General features: G+C 43.7%; 3 protein-coding genes and 2 non-coding genes across 5 annotated transcripts; 4 read left to right on the plus strand and 1 right to left on the minus strand.

Annotated features, from left to right (window-relative positions):
• The first annotated feature begins 346 nt into the window (after window positions 1–346).
• Window positions 347–454, plus strand: LOC125593707. The gene has a single exon (XR_007329605.1). It is a non-coding gene; the product is annotated as a small nucleolar RNA R71 (small nucleolar RNA).
• Window positions 455–8,083: 7,629 nt separating this feature from the next.
• Window positions 8,084–8,190, minus strand: LOC125593667. The gene has a single exon (XR_007329567.1). It is a non-coding gene; the product is annotated as a small nucleolar RNA R71 (small nucleolar RNA).
• A 607-nt stretch (window positions 8,191–8,797) lies between these two features.
• LOC106399146 lies at window positions 8,798–9,640 on the plus strand. Its single transcript, XM_013839614.1, has one exon. The coding sequence runs from the start codon at window positions 8,798–8,800 to the stop codon at window positions 9,638–9,640; it is 843 nt and encodes a 280-aa protein (XP_013695068.1).
• LOC106399145 lies at window positions 9,641–12,342 on the plus strand. Its single transcript, XM_013839613.2, has 4 exons — window positions 9,641–9,902; window positions 10,052–10,262; window positions 10,703–11,302; window positions 11,346–12,342. The coding sequence occupies exons 1-4, from the start codon at window positions 9,641–9,643 to the stop codon at window positions 12,340–12,342; spliced, it is 2,070 nt and encodes a 689-aa protein (XP_013695067.2).
• A 57-nt stretch (window positions 12,343–12,399) lies between these two features.
• Window positions 12,400–12,885, plus strand: LOC106399144. The gene has a single exon (XM_013839612.2). It carries the CDS (start codon window positions 12,400–12,402, stop codon window positions 12,883–12,885), a length of 486 nt encoding a protein of 161 aa, XP_013695066.2.
• Window positions 12,886–19,570: the final 6,685 nt, after the last annotated feature.

The raw sequence follows: 19,570 nt of genomic DNA on the forward strand, positions 1-19,570 counted from the left end.
AGACCTTTGAAATCCAGTATCTCCAATGTAGTTCACATCTTCTTCTCCTTCCATGTCTACAACTTCTTCTCCTTCAGCTGAGCAGACCTGCTTCCTAAGAAGCTCATGAACCACATCTAACTTTGCTCTAACTTCGTCCATCTGCTCCTTCCCTAGGGATGCAACAGACTTCTTCCTCTCAAAGTCAGTGTTCTTGGTGTTGCTGTTGTTTGCTAGATTTTCTATCAGTCTCACAGCTTCCACTGAATTCCTGGTGTTGAAGTTTCCCTCGCTAGCTGTATCAAGAGCCATCTGATACCTCAAGGCGATACCTTTGAAGAAAGTGCTCAGCAGTTGCACTTCGTTGAATCCGTGGTGTGGACAGTCTCGCTGGAAGAACTTGAATCTGATCCACGCATCTTTGAAAGACTCTCCAGTCTCCTGCGCGAATGTAGCGATTTTGCTCCTCAAGTCTTCAGCGCGTGCCTCATCGAAGAAGTTTTGCAAGAAAGCATTCTTGATGTTGGCCCAAGATGTTAGAGATCCTGTGGGTAGCTGCTTAAGCCAGTGCATCGCTTCTCTAGTTAGAGAATACTTGAAGAGCTTTCACAATAGGTAGTCCTCGGGGACTCCATCCATACGAATAGCAGCGATAAGATCCTCGAACCTCTCTAGATGGTCCATAGGATGCTCGTGCGGTAACCCAGAGTAGGGTATCTGCGACACGAGTGTGTAGTACTGAGGCTTCAGCTCGAAATTTTGCTTCTGAATCTCTGGAAGTCGAATAGCTGATCTGTTGGCGTAGTACTCATCTGGACGATTGAAGTCAGCCAATGCCCTTGGTCGAGCAGCCTCTTCTACAGGTTGAACAGCTCCTGTAGCATCAGTATCAGGGATTAAATTCCCCTGAGCGTCTAGTTTCTGACCTGTTGCATTACGCAGATGACCATCCTGGTCATACAGGTTTCCATTCTCGTCCTGTCTGAGAATAACAATCACAACCATGTTTCGCGACTGATGATCGATCGATGTACACGGTGTAGTATCGATCGATGTGATGTACGCGGTGTAGTATCGATCGATGTTGAACGATTTAGATCGGTCGACGATGAAGGTCGGGTGTCGGTCGACGGTTGGGTGTGAGAATCAGCCGACGTGAAAGCTGCTGCGTCGATTGATGTGGAATGTTGGTCTTTGCGGGTCTTTGCGGATCGTGCGTTCCAAGTGAGTAGGATCTTCTGAGAATAGCAGGTGTTTGTCCTTGTTGCTTCTGGTACTGCTGGGCATGCACCTGAAAAGACAAGAAAAAATTTTGTGTTAGAATGGGGGTAGAGAAAAGAATAAGAATCAATAACACTAAATCTAATGGCGATCAAAGCTCCCCGGCAACGGCGCCAAATTTGATACCACTCAAATTACCCTAAGGAGTGAATTACTCTCTCAAATAAGAGGTTCAGTTGCAGTACTTTGGGATCGAATCCACAAGAAGCTAGGGAACCTATTAAATCTAGTCAAGTTATTAATTCTAGGTGTTTGTTGTTTTATGGTTTAAAAGAAAATAGCAATCCTAATTAAGCAAGTTTATTGCTCGACTAACAAGATGATTGGGGTGTAACTTTATTGGAAGATATTAGATGCAGGGTTTCTATTCAGGTGTTAGAGATTATAATCCTATAGATGCCTAACAGTTGCATGCATAATATATTAGAACTCAACTCCTTAATCACAATGATCAGCGATGGCAATGTTTCACTAGTTAACTAACTAGATCTTGGATCTCAACTGTCGTCTTTTGATCACAAGAAAGTGTCGATCGATGATCTTATATGGATATCGATCGATACACCTTTCGCAATATCGATCGATTGTCAGAAGACAATATCGATCGATAACTTCTAGCTAAGCCCTAAGCGCGGGTTGATAATGCTCACTAGTCTCCCAGATCAGCGGTTAGCTCTCTCTAGCAGTCCTAGCATGACATATTAGATTCAGGACATGATGATCAAGGATGCTTGACACTTGAAAATTCCTAGGTTCATGTTCTAGTTAGCAAGGCTAAAACAAGCATTAAGAACAATCAATCAATGAATATCACAACTCCGCAAATCTATAGTTAGGGCTAATCCCTCTAACCTATTTGAACCCTGAATCTAACAAGTAAACTACTCAGACATAGCTAAGCAATTCATGACAAAAATATAGATAAAAACTCCATAGAATAGAATAGATGAATCAATGGAGTTCCAATCACAAATCTCTCTATGATTTTCTCTCCTAAAACTCTCTCTCTTGCTGAAAGTAAGAATACAATGGTGGCCAAAAAGCTCTCTTTGCCTCCTAACACTTAGGCAAGTATATAACTATTAGGTTAAAAACTCGTCAGAGGTAATCTTGTAATTTGGTGAAGCCTTGGGTTTAAAGTTGGCTGGAACCAAGTCGCGCATTTCGCGTCTCGACATCGATCGATGGTACAAGATGTACATCGATCGATCATAATCTTCAATCGTTGAGGCTTCTCTTTTGTATCGATCGACGGCACTGGATGTGCATCGAACAATTGCTTTTTCTTCGTATCGACCTCTAATTGTCAGCTCGGATGAAATCTCTTTTAAGCTCCTAAATACTCCATAATCATCACTTTACTCCAAGATACTCCTGAACCTAAAAACATACTTAATAGGATAGAATATATAATATATAGATAGTAAAATATTATATACCATGGATGAAAATGGGTCTAATCCATGGTATATCAACTCCCCCAGACTTACCCTTTTGCTTGTACTCAAGCAAAACAAACAGGCAGTGTCTCTGAAAGAGGTTTGAAAACAGCAGGGACTCACAGATTTAAAACATAGAAATCATCACCTCTACAATTTCGCAAACAACAACTAAAAGTCCTAATCACAAAAGCACATTATGCAATATCCTAGCTTAGCAACCAAATTCAACTAGTCTACAACTCAGCAAATCCTGTCTGACATTCCCCTACTAACCTCATTTCTTAGCATAAATATAAAAGTGTATGCTTTACCTTGGGTATATCGATCACATGATGCAAAGATTTTCAGACAAGTATCTGGAACTGCAGGTAAAAGTTAGTTCCTAATTTCTCTCTTGAGTCAAAGTCTGCTTCCATTGCAGGATCAGTGACCAAGATTGGACAGGCTTCCATGAATCAAGACTTAATGGTGGTTGCCACCAAGCCCTGTTCACTTCTGTTTGACCTATATCCAAGAATTCTTTGTGAAGCGAGCCTTGAAGATTGCCGCCTCCAAGTCCCGTTCGAATTCTTTTATTGAAATATTTATAAATCAAGCCTTAATGGTTTTAGCCACCAAGTCCTGTTTAGACTCCTCCTAACTAGATCCTAAGTCCTAATTAAGTAATAAATTTCGGATTTTTTTTTTTAATATCACTAACTACTCTAGGGTCGAAATTTAGAGAGGAAATGTGATAAATGAATCTACACAAGGCATTACCTTCTAGACTTGTCTGAAGAATCCGATCCCATGTATACCAAGCCCCAAGACAAGCGAATATGTTAGGTTTAGTGTTGGAGGTCAGCTTTGGTTCCTTCAAACAATCAAGGCAAGTTTATATAGTTGACAGGTTGATCAACTTTAGCATCTTTAGTACTATCTGCAATCAGTAAATCTAGAATAGTGCTAAAGAGTGGTTAGACATTCAAGTATAAATCAATAATAAGATCATAGTCCTTTCACATAGCTAAGCATAATTTTATTAAAATTCTTTTATAAGAATCAGAATAAATAATATCAGTAAACCTCCCCCCAGACTTAAATTACACTGTCCCAGTGTAACACAGTCGGAGTTATGGTGGAAATAAATCATCAGTACTCAATGTAACAAGTTAGGAAGATAAACCTGACCGGAGTGGGAATCGATCGATGTGCATCGGTATGCATCGATCGTCGTATGTGATTGTAGGTCGATCGATGTCGACATTTCGTCCACAGTCGATTTGTTGGTAATCATCCTACTTGGGTCTTGCAATAAATCTGAAAGAATGAAAATGAAAGTAAATACTAGTAACTGAGAAAACCAATTAAAATTACCTAATAGTGGGTTGCCTCCCACTCATCGCTTTGTTATAGTCATTTAGCTTGACTGTGGAGGTATGTGGCTAGTTGGTGGAAAGACAACTACTTGTTGGGAAACAAGCATCCACCTCATCTCTGCACATTCTGGACCAAGCTGCAATGAAACTTCTTGTGGCCTCATCATTTCTGTAGCCTTTCTAGGATGTTTTCAATGTTGAACTGATGCCATCCTATCTTGTCGTATGCGTGTTGGGGTCAAAAACGGTTACGACGGAATTACCACCCGAAAATCCTCGGAGATCGTATTTCCGAAAGAGATAGTAAAAAGGAAGATGTAACTTTCGTAAAATATAACCAAACACGAAGTTTTTACGAAGAAGTATCCTTGAAGATTCAAACCAAGCTAACCAAGCTCGACCGTTGCATAATTACCACGCATACACGCTGTCCGGTCGCTGCGTAGCAACCAAGTCCGAGCCAAAGCTCGGTCGCTACAAAGCGACCGAGCTCGAGTCAAAGCTTGGTCGCTACGTAGCGACCGAGCTCTAGCCAAAGCTCGGTCGCTACGTAGCGACCGAGCTCAAGCCAAAGCTCGGTCGCTACTTAGCGACCAAGCGATCGTCCCGCTCGGTCGCTACGTAGCGACCAACTGCTCGTCCCGCTCGGTCGCCATGTAGCGACCGAGCGTTCGTCCCGCTCGGTCGCCACGTAGCGACCGAGCGTTCGTCCCGCTCGGTCGCTACGTAGCGACCGATCTCAAGCCAAAGCTCGGTCACTACATAGCGACCGAGCGTTCGTCCCGCTCGGTCGCTATGTAGCAACCGGGCTCGAGCCGAAGTTCAGTCGCTGTGTAGCGATTGAACCCTTCCGAACATCGATACGACATCAATCCATGCATTCTCGTCAAACCTTCGAATGCTATCTCCCGAAGACCGTAGCAAGCTCAGTCCATGTTTTCCGCTATTCAAATTCATCGATCAAACTTCGCAGATTAGAAACCGCGGAAAGTTCGGTCTTTATCAAAAAGAATTCGTAGTAAACGTGTCGAGTCGGAAGACGGCCCAAAGGGATCTAAAACACGACTCGAGGCCCATCCTATGATTTCTTAACCAAAAGCCCGTAAACCGCTGCACGGTTTACGCTTGGTCCACAAGGAAGGATAAATGTCAAGTTTCCGCGGATAAATACGGAAGTTTTGAAGATAATTGGAAGATCGGGAAAAATGGAATATCTCCATTTTTATGCTATGACGGCTTAAGGGCAGAAGAGTAAAAGCGTAAACCGACCTTGGAGCTAGTATATAAGGAGTCTTAGGCGAGGAGCATGGCAGAGGACTTTTCAGAGCAAACTTAGCACTTAGAGCAATTTAGGCAATTTTCCGTTTTTGTTATTTCGAGATGCGACTCAATTAGGTTTAGCCGTCTTAGGGTTGCTAGAACTAGGAATCTCGCCGACAGCTCTCGAGCCCAGGCTTATACCTTGTTGTAAACGCTCATACGCAGATTCGGAATAAGATCTACATTGCTCTCTTTTTCGATTTCTTATTCTTATCGTTGTTATTCTCGTGTTCTGATTGCTTGACATGTGGTAATTAGCAGATATCCGAGTCCTCTGGGAAATTAGGGTTTTCCTAGTTTCCTTATTTAAACGGAAATCGACAGTGCGAATTTCGGTTCCCACAATGCGTATGCTGATAGCTCGTTCAGTTCTTCATGCATTGACTCCATTTTGTTTTGTATCAGCTGCTCGTCGTCTGGTGTAGACGTGGTATCGATCGATGCGACCAAGTATTTATCGGTCGATGCTGGTGCCGTACTGTCGATCAATTTGGAGTGTTTTCTGTTGATCAATGTTGATATCTGGTGTTGAGATGCGAGTTGCCTCTGAATGGCTTTGACTACCTTCTGTAACCACTCTGCTTGGCTATCCAGTCCACCGAGTCTGACGTCGAATGGAAAGTAGATGTCATCACACCGCTTCTCAAGTCGTTCCTCCATGGTGTCTATAGCTGTGTAAAGCTTTGATGTGATCTGATCAACTTCTACTGCTGTGTAGGGAAGATGTTCTGTAGGTTTCTTACCGTCGAGCGATGCCCTGCGGAACCTATCGATCGATGTTGAATCTTCTTCCTGAAAATCATGTTGATCATTAAGCTTGCCAAGGTCCCTCTGGACATTCATCATCTGTGTAGAAAAGGTGTCCAAGTATCGCATGATAGGTGAGGTGAACCGGTCGTGCATATCCTCGTAGGTTTGTAACCTATCTTCCATGGCTGCGAACTTGCTGTCGATAGATGTAATGGTGCAGATATCGATCGATGTGGCTGGTTGTGGATCCTTCTTGCGAATGGTGTCCAAATCTTGCTGTAGCAGATCAATTCTCGTGCTTAACCAGTCCACATTGTTTTTGAGAGGGTTGTATACGTCGTTAATCCTCGTGTTGATGTATGCGATCTTCCATTCATCCTTCTTCTCTGCCAAACTTTCCGGCTCTGCAGGAATCTAGGATGTCTGTGGCTTGACGTCGATCGATGTTGCTTTGTTGGCGTCGATCGATGGTGATGTCGATCGATGGTGATGTCGTAGCTTCGTTCTACTTTATTTTATATGCAGTATTATTCAGAAACCATGTCTGTGTCATCTTGCTTTATGATTGAGTAGTAGGCTAAGCTTGCTTAGGGTTATAGGGTGTTAGTCGCATGAACTGAACACAAATAAGTGATCTTAACTGTTCTTCATTCATATTGTTCTTACTGCTTACATTGAATTGATCACTTAATGTTCGATTTCTGTTTTAATTACCTAGCTAACCGCTTAGGAGATAAATTGACATATATTGAATGAGCTTTGTATCCCTAATCAGCGAGAGTAGATATTAGGGTATTAAGTGAACTAATCGGATCTTGTCTCTAAGGCTTGTTATCGCGTCTTGTTCCAAGTGAGAACTTAGGATTCAAGACCGATCTGCAAAGGGAGCAAGACCACGATAGTGGATTGTTCTAGCCGAGTGATCTGAGTTCTAGACTGCACCTCATTGCACTTGAATAGTTGTTCAGTTTTGCATTGACACCCGATTAATAACCCTAAGCCGGCTTCATTTAAATCAAATTTGAACCATCTAGGTATTCTAGTTACTTGCGTCACAATTAATTCTCAAAACCCCACTTGTTTCTCAGCTTAGTATTGAACTCATAAGAGTAAAGAGTAAACTGGTCCTCTGGATTGAATCTCAAATATTACAATTACCACTATTAACTTGACAGTAGCAAGGATTCATTTTTAGTGTATCAAGTTTTGGCGCCGTTGCCGGGGACTAAGCTTTTACCTTTATTTTTCGGTTTAATATTTAGTCTGAGATATCTAACTTGCTTTATTTCTTTGTTGGAACAGATGATCCAAGTGCATGACCCGTAGACATACTCGGAGCAATGCACAAGGACCACTACATCAACTGACCAACGACGAACTCGCAAGATTAGAAAGACAGAACCGTCAACAGCCAAGAACAACCGACACCAACATGAGTGATCAAGGCAATATGGATGACCTCACTGCTGCATTGGCACTCATTCAACAACAAATGCAGACTCAGTGTAGATGTAGCAGACCATCCAAAATCAGTAACAAGCTGCTCAGGAACAAGCAGCCGTGAACGCCACGCGAGAAGAGCGTGGTGCTCTTATTGGGGAGCGAAACCTTCTGCGGAACTTCGCTACTAACCGCTCCCCCATCAATCCTCCACCCTGTACTCGACAAGATTATGAGATCAAACCTGCACTGATAGGTCTGGTACAGAAGAGCACGTTCAGCGGCCTCACTTCAGACATTCCAATGGACCACATAGAGGCCTTTAAGAGGATCTGCAATTTATCTCGCTCTAATGGAGTGCCACCAGATTATGTCAAATGCACGTTGTTCCCATTCTCTCTTGAAGGGAAAGCTTCTCGCTGGTTGCAATCTCTCCCAACCGGTTCTCTCACCTCATGGGACCAGGTTCGATCAGCATTCCTGAGCCACTTCTACACAAAGTCCAAAACCGCGGCTCTACGGAACAAAATCTCCAACTTCAAGCAGAAGTCTGATGAACCTTTACATGAAGCTTGGGAAAGGTATAAGGAATACCAGAGAGAGTGCCCACACCATGGGTTTGATGATGATTACATATTGGAGGTGTTCTACGATGGAGTGAGTTATGAGTTCCGAAACACCCTTGACTCTTCTAGTAATGGAGACTTCATGACTCAAACCACACCTGGTGCGTTTGCGTTGATTGAGAACATGGCATCAAGTTCACTGAACAAGAACAAGGAGCATGACCGCTCGAAGAGTGTGAACAGCATAGATGATCTCGCTGCGAAGGTGGACCAACTGCTTAAGGGAAACCAAAGCCAAGTGTTCATAATGGAAGAAGCAACTCCAGAGAAGAGTGCCGGTGACCTGGCGTTTGAAGCTGAATTATCAGGGGACGATCAGCAAAAGGTGAGCTACGTGAATGGGCAAGGATGGTAGCTCAAAAACTACCACCCAAACCCTAACGTGCGGAACAACCAACAGCTTTTCTGGCTTAAGCAAGATAAACCAACTGATCATGCACAGAGTAACCAAGGTCAGTATGCCGGGTATCAAAAGAACTACCAACCCCGGGCTTATGTTCTAAGCCAACCGCAGAACAACACACCCCAGATGCAGAAACACCAGAACCCTCAACCAGCTACCTCCGCTCCTATCGTTGCTCCGTAAGATGAGACAAAGGTCATGTTGCAGCAGCTGCTCCAAGGACAACAACTCCAAGGGAATGCTCAGAACCAGGTTACTACCAAGATCAATACCAGAAGGAACCATATGTTCGGAGATTTAAGCACCAAGTACGATAATGTCGCAAGCCATATGAGACAGATGGACATTCAGACAGCTCAGACTGCTGAGAGTGTCAAGAGGCAGCAAGGTACTCTACCTGGTAAAACAGACAAAAATCCTAAGGAGTGCAATGCAGTTCAACTGAGGAGCGGAAAGCAACTTTCCGAGCCGGAGAAGAGGAGGTTCACCATGGCTGAGAAAGGGAAGCAGAAAGAGTCGGAACAACTACCAGCCGAAACCACGACAGTTGAGAGGAATACGGAACCAGCAGTTGGAACAAGTTCGCCAGGGCCAGAACAACCAGCTGAAGCTGTTCGCCCAATCCCAGAGGTTGTTCCTCCTCGCGAATACATTCCTAAAGTCCCTTACCCTGTTCCGGCAAAGGCCACTCGTAAGGACAGAGAGGAGATGAAGTGCAGGAAGATGCTGGAGGACCTAACCGTCCGACTCCCCTTGATGGATGCGATCCAGATGATGCCCTCCATGCGCAGCTTTATGAAGGGATTGATCTCAGGAAAAATATCAGAGGAGAGTGAATTCATGACAGTTTCCAAGGAGTGCAGCGCAATGCTTCAGAACATGCAGATAAAGAAGCGAGGAGACCCCGGCAAGTTCGTCCTCTCTATCCAGATTGGAAAGACAGTTTTTGCATGCTCTTTGGTTGATCTTGGATCCAGCGTGAACCTCATGCCTTACTCTGTAGCACGACATCTAGGATACACGCATTTCAAACCAACTTAGATGTCCTTAGTGTTCGCGGATAGATCAGTCAAATCCCTAGTTGGTATACTAGAGGATCTCCAAGTAAAAGTCGGAAACACCTCTGTTTCAGCAGACTTCGTTGTTCTGGAGCTGGAAGAAGAGTCTAAAGATCCTCTCATCTTGGGAAGACCATTCCTATGTACTGTTGGAGCCATCATTGATGTGCGACAAGGGAAGATTGATCTGAATCTTGGGGACATAGTAATGCAATTCGAGATGGATGAACTACTAAAAAGCCAATGTTAGATGGAAAGACCTTTGAGGTTGATGAAGGGATTGACCCGCTGCAACCTGGTGAAGGAATGATCGAGGAGATTCTTACAGAAGACCCACTTGAGCTTGCAGTAGTAAGAGCTGAGGTCGAGTAGAGTGTCGTAAACATTTATGCAGACGGGTATGCCAAGATGCTTGATTCCGCAAGGAGTATGGGAAGAATGGTAGCGAGTCTAAGTCTGGGGGAGGTAAGCAACAGGGACGAGAACACTCCAGCTGGAGCGACCCCTACACCGAACTTGCCTGTTCCGCCGAACCAACCAGATGATCCCTGGAGCGAGCTTAAAGCTCCCAAGGTTGAGCTAAAACCCCTTCCCAAGGGGCTCAGGTACGCTTTCTTAGGTCTGAATTCCACCTACCTTGTCATTGTGAACGTTGAACTAAATAATGTGGAAACTGCATTGCTTTTGTGTGAGCTTAGGAAATATCGTAAGGCATTAGGATATTCACTAGCAGACATACCTGGCATTTCACCTGATTTATGCATGCATAGAATACACCTAGAAGATGAATCAATGACTTCTATCGAACATCAGAGGAGGTTAAACCTGAATCTAAAAGATGTTGTTAAGAAAGAGATTATGAAACTTCTTGAAGCGGGTGTGATCTATGGAGAATGCCATTCGGCTTGTGCAATGCGCCAGCAACATTTCAGCGCTGCATGATGTCAATCTTTACTGACCTGATTGAAGACATTATGGAGGTTTTCATGGACGATTTCAGCGTCTATGGAAGCTCTTTTACTGCCTGGTTGTCTAACTTGTGCAGGGTACTAAAAAGGTGTGAGGAGAAACATCTAGTGCTCAATTGGGAGAAGTGCCACTTCATGGTCAGGGATGGGATTGTTCTGGGGCACAAGATCTCCGAGAAAGACATTGAGGTGGATAAGGCAAAGATCGAGGTGATGATGAGCTTGCAACCAACAACAACTGTGAAAACTATCAGGAGTTTCTTGGGTCACGCGGGGTTTTACAGAAGGTTCATCCAGGACTTCTCAAGGATAGCGAGACCACTCAGCAGACTGCTCTGCAAGGAGATCAAGTTTAATTTCGACAGTGAGTGCTTAGTTGTGTTCCATACCATCAAAGGAGCTCTAGTCAGCACGCCTGTAGTACAACCGCCAGACTGGGATCTCCCTTTTGAAATCATGACTGATGCCAGCGATTTTACTGTTGGAGCAGTCCTTGGGCAGCGCAAAGATAAGAAACTTCATGTAATCTATTACGCAAGCAAAACCATGGATGAAGCTCAATGCAGATACGCTACGACTAAGAAGGAACTTCTGGCTATTGTTTTTGCATTCGAGAAGTTCAGATCCTACCTGGTGGGATCTAAGGTGATTGTGCACACCGGCCATGCTGCTCTAAAGTACCCGCTCACAAAGAAAGATGCAAAACCGAAAATTGTTGAGGTGGATTCTTCTTCTCCAAGAATTCGATCTTGAGATAAAAGATAAGAGAGGGGTCGAGAATGGGGTTGCAGACCATTTGTCCAGAATGAAGATTGAGGACGACACAACTCTTGATGAAGAACACCCAGTGGAACACGTCAACGCGATTGGTCTGCGTTTCGCGGAACAACCTCTGGGAATGATACCCGACTGTTCTCGCATCGCGGAACAGCCAGTCGCCGCGATCCAAAAGCAGTACTCTCACCTCCCGTGGTTTGCTGAGATTGCGAATTTTCTTGCTGCTGAAAAGCAACCTCTTAAGTTCACTGGAAACGACAAGAGGAAATTTTTAAGGGACGCGAGGCGTTATGTTTGGGATGAACTGTACTTGTACAGACATTGCAAGGATGGCTTGTTCAGAAGGTGTGTTCCAGAGGCAGACATCCCAGGAATACTACATCATTGCAATGGTTCTTCTTACGCATGCCACTTCGGTACATTCAAAACGGTTTCCAAAATCCTTCAAGCGGGTTTCTGGTGGCCAACTATGTTCAGGGATGCTCACGCCTACATAGCCAGATGCGATGCATGCCAGCGACTTGGGAACATCAGCAAGAGGAATGAGATGCCTCAGAATTACATTCTTGAGGTTGAGGTGTTCGACTGTTGGGGAGACGATTTCATGGGCCCATTCCCTCCATCCTTCAAGAACGAGTACATCCTCGTTGCCGTTGACTATGTATCTAAGTGGGTAGAAGCGATGGCGAGTCCCACTAATGATGCAAAAGTGGCGACTAAGATGTTCAGCTCCATCATCTTTCCGAGATTTGGAGTGCCTCGAGTGGTCATTAGCGATGGTGGAACATACTTCATCAACAAGGCATTTCAGGGCCTCTTAAAGAAGAATGGAGTAAGGCACAAGGTGGCGACTGCTTATCATCCACAAACGAGTGGACAGGTTGAGGTTTCCAACAGAGAGATCAAGAGCATTCTCCAGAAAACTGTCAACACCTCATGAAAGGACTGGTCACTTAAGCTGGACGATGCCCTATGGGCCTACAGAACGGCCTACAAAATGCCGCTAGGGACCACCCCCTATCACCTGGTCTATGGTAAGGCGTGTCACCTTCCTGTCGAACTCAAATACAAGGCTGCATGGGAAGTCAAGTTACTGAATTTCGACATCAAGCCAGCAACTGAGAGGCGCATGATCCAAATCCATGAGCTGGAAGAGATAAGGCACCTCGTCTATGAAAGCTCCAAAATTTATAAGGAAAAGACCAAGGCCTACCATGACAAGCGAATCATTGCCAGACGTTTCAAACCCAACGATAAGGTCTTGCTTTTCAATTCAAGGCTGAGGTTGTTCCCAGGCAAGCTGAAGTCTAGATGGTCCGGACCCTTCACTGTTAAGGAAGTTCGACCCTACGGAGTTGTTGTGTTACTGGACAGAAAAGGAGACGAGTTCGTAGTGAACGGGCAGCGCTTAAAGCATTACCTTGCTGACTCCACTATCGCAGAGGGCGAAGAAATTCCCCTAAGCGATCCCCCATCAGCCTGATCGGCTGATCCAAGTCAAGCTAATGACTTTAACCAAGTGCTTGGTGGGAGGCAACCTACTGATTAGTGTGTATATTGTTTTCTATAGTCTATTTTATTTCTTTTCAGATTTATTTTGTATGTCGAAAACAAGAAAAATCAGACACTTCAGTCAGAACTACTAAAGGACTGTTCTTCTGGTAGAACATTCCATTGCCTGTTCCAGGTAAGTGTTCTGAACGAAAAAAAAAGGGCAGTTAGGGCTTTGCCTATTTAAGGCCCCACCCTTCCACTTTCCCCTTTCACTCTGCCGTACACTGTTCCCCAACCCTTGCGATTTTTAAGCAACCACCAAAGCTCAGATCTTCATCCATTTTAAGTGGTTTTTGCTTCTCACTCATTTGGAATTTCGAGTTCTTTCTGTTTTTGCAGTCCATTTCACCATTTTCAACAGGTAAAAGGCTCGACAATCCCCATCCAAATCGCAAAACTCGGTTTGCAAAGTTCATCATTCTAACCGTTTCATAGATCGATTCTTTTTTAACTACTTGATTTCGATTTTCCCTTTTGCTGTTAGGGTTGATTTAGAAGATGAACTCATAATTCATTTCATATTTGCGATTTGCGATTGATAGGACTGTTTGGATTCGGTTTGTGGATAGTTGAATGGAGTTATTGGGTTGAGTTTCGATTTGTTGGTTGTCGTGTCAAGGCAATTTGCGGTTTGCATAAGGAGAGATTGAAATTGTTCTATTCCATTTCTTCTGTGCGACATACCAGAACTAAAGCTTTATTTTGTTTGCTTTGCAGATGGCACGCAATAAGCGATCAGCCAAGAGAACGCGAGCGACCTGCCGAGCAGTACGCCACCCCCGCAAGCACAACAACAAACCTCCGCGACCTACCCATGGCCCCGTGAACAAGAGGGTGAACCGATTGATCTCGACAGCCCATTGCTCTTGGACTTCAACTGCGAGGGATGGGATAAGGGAACAGCAGCGCGTTACAACGCCCTCCTCCGGGTTGACATGATACCCACTCGTTTCTGCCACGCGGAGACTCTGGCTGATCTTGGGATCGACGAGGACGTGTTTGAGACGCTACACACCATAGGGATAGCTCCTCTGTGCCATACAACACATGAGCTCTACCCAGACCTTGCTCGCCACCGCCACGATCACGTACGAGGATTCCAATGCATCCTCCTACGCCAACTGCTCATTCTCTTTCATGGCCGAGGGAGAGTACTGCTCCTTATCCCTCGACAAGCTCAATGAGATCTATGAGACAGCCAATGAACCGAAAGGAGTAGCGGTGGCGAAAAAGTTCTCTCCTTCTAACGCCTTTTGGGATTGCATTGCCAATGGGAACTTCACACCAGGAAAGGCTTACCAGTCGCAGATCAGGAACCCGACGCTTCGGGTCATTGCAAAGATCATCACAAACCTCCTCTTCGCTAAAGATCTGACCTCGAAGGTCACCAACGGGGAGCTGCAAACCCTGTACGCTGGTGTTGAGGATGAAATCCGAGCTTCTGGGTCCGGCATTCCAATTCAAATGGTCAAGACGAACCCCGGTTTCAACTTCATGACCATGATCTGTGAGAGGCGGCAGTATCTTATGCACGGTTCGAACAAGAAGGACAGAAGCGGTAGCTTGCTCACACCGCTCTTCAAGCATTTCGGCATTGATCTCAGCAAGTACAGCGTCAACAAAGAGGTTCAATACCTTGACATCAAGTACCTTATGGCATGCCACATCATGCGTGATGAAGAGACCTACAACTTCTTTGATAAGGCCGGTACCCAGCTGTTCACCAAACTGCCTCACCCCGAGATCACCAGGTTTAGCGTGTTCGACAACATACGCTTCCTCCCTCCACCTGAGCTCCTTTGCACTGATCCACGTGCTTCAGCACCTGATGCGGACATGGAAGATGTTGAGGACATCACCCCAGAAGCTGAACCGTCATACGACCTCGGAGAGCTGGCTGATGTGACCGATGATCAGGCTTACCGACGCTGGATGGTTGACTTGCAGCAGAAGAACAACAGCCTCATGCGGAGAATCCTCAGTCTCGTCACTGGGGGCTGCATTGGCGGAAGTAACCAGCGACAGCCTCCAGCAGAGCAGACTCCACGATCGCCCCGACCAGGAAAGGCGCCTATTAGAACAGGCACTTCAACCGAGGAGGTTCATCGCTCGCGCAACAGACGTTCGTTTGATCCAGCCGAGAGCGGCGAGTCAGACTGAGTCCGCGAGGACTATTCTCTATCCATCTGAACTCTTTATTTTTATGTTTTATTTTTATGCCTTGTGTTGATTTTAGGCTGACCTCAGATTCATTTCACACCAGGGATGGTGTAAATTAAGTCTGAGGGAAGCACTGTGTGCTGAAACTTTATTTCTTTGTTTTTGAGTCAGTCCTTATGTCATTTGAATGTTTTATTGAGTCAGTTTAGAATCGAGTCAGCTAAAACTCTTGTGGAAATTAGGACCTTGTGATATATTCTTTTAACCACCTCGTGCTCTAACATTCTTATCCAGTGACCTTAGCAGTGATGAAAGACCCACACTTGGACCTGGAACACCCTCTGACTTATCTAATTTGATTCTCCAGAAGCTCTCGTCCGATCAGGTTACACTGGGTAGACTCAACTCCACCTAACTTGAACCTAATCCTGACTGAAATTCTTCTTGTTATGGGCACAAGATCAGGGAAACGAGACCCACGCTCAGGGCTTCTTATTCTTTGTACCAATCTTGCTGATCCTGAGTGGCTAGCTCATCTTTAGCTAGTTCCAACCTTGTACCTAAGCCTTTATTTTCACCCTCATGCACTCTGTTTTTCAATGTCATATGTGCAGATATGTGCAAAAAGGTCGGAGAGGACATGATTGACGCAGCCCCTTACTCGTTAATGCCTTACATTCAGAGAAGAGAGAGCGAGCATAATGATAACAGTTGACAAGATCAAGCCCTAATAAGAAGAACATACAAGGGTGCATGATCTGACCAGAGGAACAATGGCGACCCGTGAGAAACAAAAGGATAGACCACCAGTGGCTGCAAAACATTCACCCCGATACCTTTCCCTCGAAACCCCATCAATCGTTCGATGCACATCCAGTGCCGTCGATCGATACAGAAGAGAAGCCTCGACGATTGAAGATTTTAATCGATCGATGTACTTCCTGTACCATCGATCGATGTCAAGACGCGAGATGCGCGACTTGGTTCCAGCCGACTTTAAACCCAAGGCTTCACCAAATTACAAGATTACCCCTGACGAGTTTTTAACCTAATAGTTATATACTTGCTTAAGTGTTAGGAGGCAAGAGATCTTTTAGCCACCATTGTATTTTTATTTTCAGCAGAGAGTTTTAGGAGAGAAAATCATAGAGAGATTTGTGATTGGAACTCCATTGATTCATCTATTCTATTCTATGCAGTTTTTATCTATATTTTGTGTCATGAATTGCTTAGCTATGTCTGAGTAGTTCACTTGTTAGATTCAAGGTTCAAATAGGTTAGAGGGATTAGCCCCAACTATAGATTTGCTAAGTTGTGATATTCATTGATTGATTGTTCATTGATTGATTGATATTCATTGATTGATTGTTCTTAATGATTGTTCTTAATGCTTGTTTTAGCCTGTCCTGAATCTAATCTGTCATGCTAGGACTACTAGAGAGATGCTAACCGCTGATCTAGGAGACTAGTGAGCATTATCAACCTGCGCCTAGAGCTTAGCTAGAAGCATCCATCTATATTGTCTTCTGACAATCGATCGATATTTGCGAAAAGTGTATCGATCGATATCCATATAGGATCATCGATCGACACTTTCTTGTGATCAAAAGACGACAGTTGAGATCCAAGATCTAGTTAGTTAACCAGTGAAACATTGCCATCGCTGATCACTGTGATTAAGGAGTTGAGCTCTAATATATCATGCATGCAACTGTTAGGCATCTTTAGGATTATAATCTCCAACACCTGAATAGAAACCCTGCATCTAATATCTTCCAATAAGTTACACCCCCAATCATCTTGATAGTCGAGCAATAGACTTGCTCAATTGGGATTGTTATTTACTTTTAAACCATAAAACAACAAACACCTAGAATTAATAACTTGACTAGATTTAATAGGTTCCCTAGCTCCTTGTGGATTTGATCCCTAAGTACTGCAACTGAAATTCTTATTTGAGAGAGTAATTCACTCCTTAGGATAATTTGAGTGGTATCAAATTTGGCGCCGTTGCCGGAGAGCTTTGATCGCCATTAGATTTAGTGTTATTAATTCTTATTCTTTTCTCTACCCCCATTCTGACACAAAAAAATTTCTTGTCTTTTCAGATGCATGCCCAGCAGTACCAGAACCAACAAGGACAAACACCTGCTATTCTCAGAAGATCCTACTAACTTGGAACGAACGATCCGCAAAGACCAACATTCCATATCGATCGACGCAATAGCTTTCACGTCGACTGATTCTCGCACCCAACCGTCGACCGACACCTGACCTTCATCGTCGACCGATCTACATCGTTCGACATCGATCGATACTACACCGCGTACATCGATCGATCATCAGTCGTGAAACATGGTTGCGATTGTTATTCTCAGACAGGACGAGAATGGAAACATGTATGACCAGGATGGTCATCTGCGTAATGCAACAGGTCAGAAACTAGATGCTCAGGGGAATGTAATCCTTGATACTGATGCTACAGGAGCTGCTCAACCTGTAGAAGAGGCTGCTCGACGAAGGGCACTGGCTGACTACAATCGTCCAGATGAGTACTACCCCAACATATCAGCTATTCGACTTCCAGAGATTCAAAACCAGAATTTCGAGCTGAATCCTCAGTACTACACACTCGTGTCACAGATACCCTACTCTAGGATCTTATGGACCATCTAGAGAGGTTCGAGGATCTTATCGCTGCTATTCATTTGGATGGAGTCCCTGAGGACTACCTATTGTGCTAGCTCTTCAAGTATTCTCTTACTGGAGAAGCGATGCACTGGCTTAAGCAGCTACCCACAAGATCTCTAACATCATGGGCCGAAATCAAGAATGCTTTCTTGCGAAACTTCTTAGATGAGGCACGTGCTGAAGACTTGAGGAGAAAAATCGCTACATTCGTGCAGGAGACTGGAGAGTCTTTCAAAGATGCGTGGATCAGATTCAAGTTCTTCCAGCGAGACTGTCCACACAACGGATTCAACGAAGTGCAACTGCTGAGCACTTTCTTCAGAGTTATCGCCTTGAGGTATCAGATGGCTCTTGATACAGCTAGCGAGGGAAACTTTAACACCAGGAATTCGGTGGAAGCTGTGACACTGATAGAAAATCTAGCAAACAACAGCAGCACCAAGAACACTGACTTTGAGAGGAAGAAGTATGTTGCATCCCTAGGGAAGGAGCAGATGGACGAAGTTAGAGCAATGTTAGATGTGGTTCATGAGATTCTTAGGAAGCAGGTCTCCTGAGCTGAAGGAGAAGAAGCTGTAGACATGGAAGGAGAAGAAGATGTGAACTACATTGGAGGTACTGGATTTCAGAGGTCTGGAAACTAGGGTGGAAACAGAAACTTCTATGGCAATGGTCAGAGGAGTAACCAGAGTTCAGAGTTCCAGAAACCTTTCAGCAACAACAGCAGAGGCTATGGAAACTCATTCTACCAGAATCCACCACCACAGACTCAGGAAAACAAGATTAAAGCAATGCTCGACAGAGTTCTGGAAGAACAGCAACAACTCACTATGGATTTCAATGGGAAGATAGATTCCGCGTACAACAGTCTGAACACAAGAATTGAGACCTTAGGGACTCAGATGAGGAAGCTTGAAATGCAAGTGGTTCAGACTGGAGACACTGTAAAGAGGCAAGAAGCCTTGGCTAGAGAGGCAGAAGTTGAGAAAGCAAAACACCATGTAAATGCCATCATATTGGTTGAGTTTTTCTTATGTTTACAAAACATATAATCGTTGTGGTATTTATAGAAATAATGTGAAACCTCTACAAATTTATTTATTATTTTTTGGTCTAGTTTTGTTACAAATAAATTTAAAATTATTAGAACTTTAGAATCACTTTTCTTTGTATTTGTCTAATCTTGACAAAATAAATTGAGAAATATAAAATTTTAAATTATGTTTATTGTATTATTAAATCAGCTGAATTTTGAAGAGAAGTGTAAGAACTATATAATTACTTTTTGTATTTTCTTATCTTATCACAATATGTATGCTAGTGAAAATTTTGTCTGAATTATTTCTATTGTGTTTCAAATCAGCTGGAACTTTGTAGAGAAGTGTGAGAACTTTGGAATCACTTTCTTCGTATTGTCTTATCTTGTCATAATATATTTGCTAGTGAAAAATTATTTGAATTATTCTTATTGTGTTATCAAATCAGCTGAATTTGTAGAGAAGTGCAAGAACTTTATAATCACTTTTTGTATTCTTATCGTGTCACATTATCTATGTTAGTCAAAAAAAATTTAAATTACTTTCATTGAGTTTTCAAATCAGCTGAAACTTTGCAGAGAAGTGTGAAAAATTTGGAATCATTTTTCTTTGTATTGTCTTATCTTGTCACAATATGTTTGCTAGTGTTAAAATATTTAAATTATTTGTATTGTGTTATCATATCTGCTGACAATCGGTAAAAAATATAAAACTTTTGGAATCACT

This window comes from Brassica napus, chromosome C9 (genome assembly GCF_020379485.1).
Source record: "Brassica napus cultivar Da-Ae chromosome C9, Da-Ae, whole genome shotgun sequence".
In the NCBI taxonomy this organism is placed as follows: domain Eukaryota; kingdom Viridiplantae; phylum Streptophyta; class Magnoliopsida; order Brassicales; family Brassicaceae; genus Brassica; species Brassica napus.

Excerpts from the sequence above, each read along its gene's own strand:
- LOC106399146 (XM_013839614.1), top strand. The coding sequence starts at position 8,798 with ATGTTGCAGCAGCTGCTCCAAGGACAACAACTCCAAGGGAATGCTCAG.
- LOC106399145 (XM_013839613.2), top strand. The coding sequence starts at position 9,641 with ATGTCCTTAGTGTTCGCGGATAGATCAGTCAAATCCCTAGTTGGTATA. Across the intron at positions 9,903-10,051 it reads TGAACTACTAAAAAGCCAAT|ACGGGTATGCCAAGATGCTT; the intron begins GTTAGATGGAAA and ends ACATTTATGCAG. Across the intron at positions 11,303-11,345 it reads ACCGGCCATGCTGCTCTAAA|GTGGATTCTTCTTCTCCAAG; the intron begins GTACCCGCTCAC and ends AAAATTGTTGAG.
- LOC106399144 (XM_013839612.2), top strand. The coding sequence starts at position 12,400 with ATGCCGCTAGGGACCACCCCCTATCACCTGGTCTATGGTAAGGCGTGT.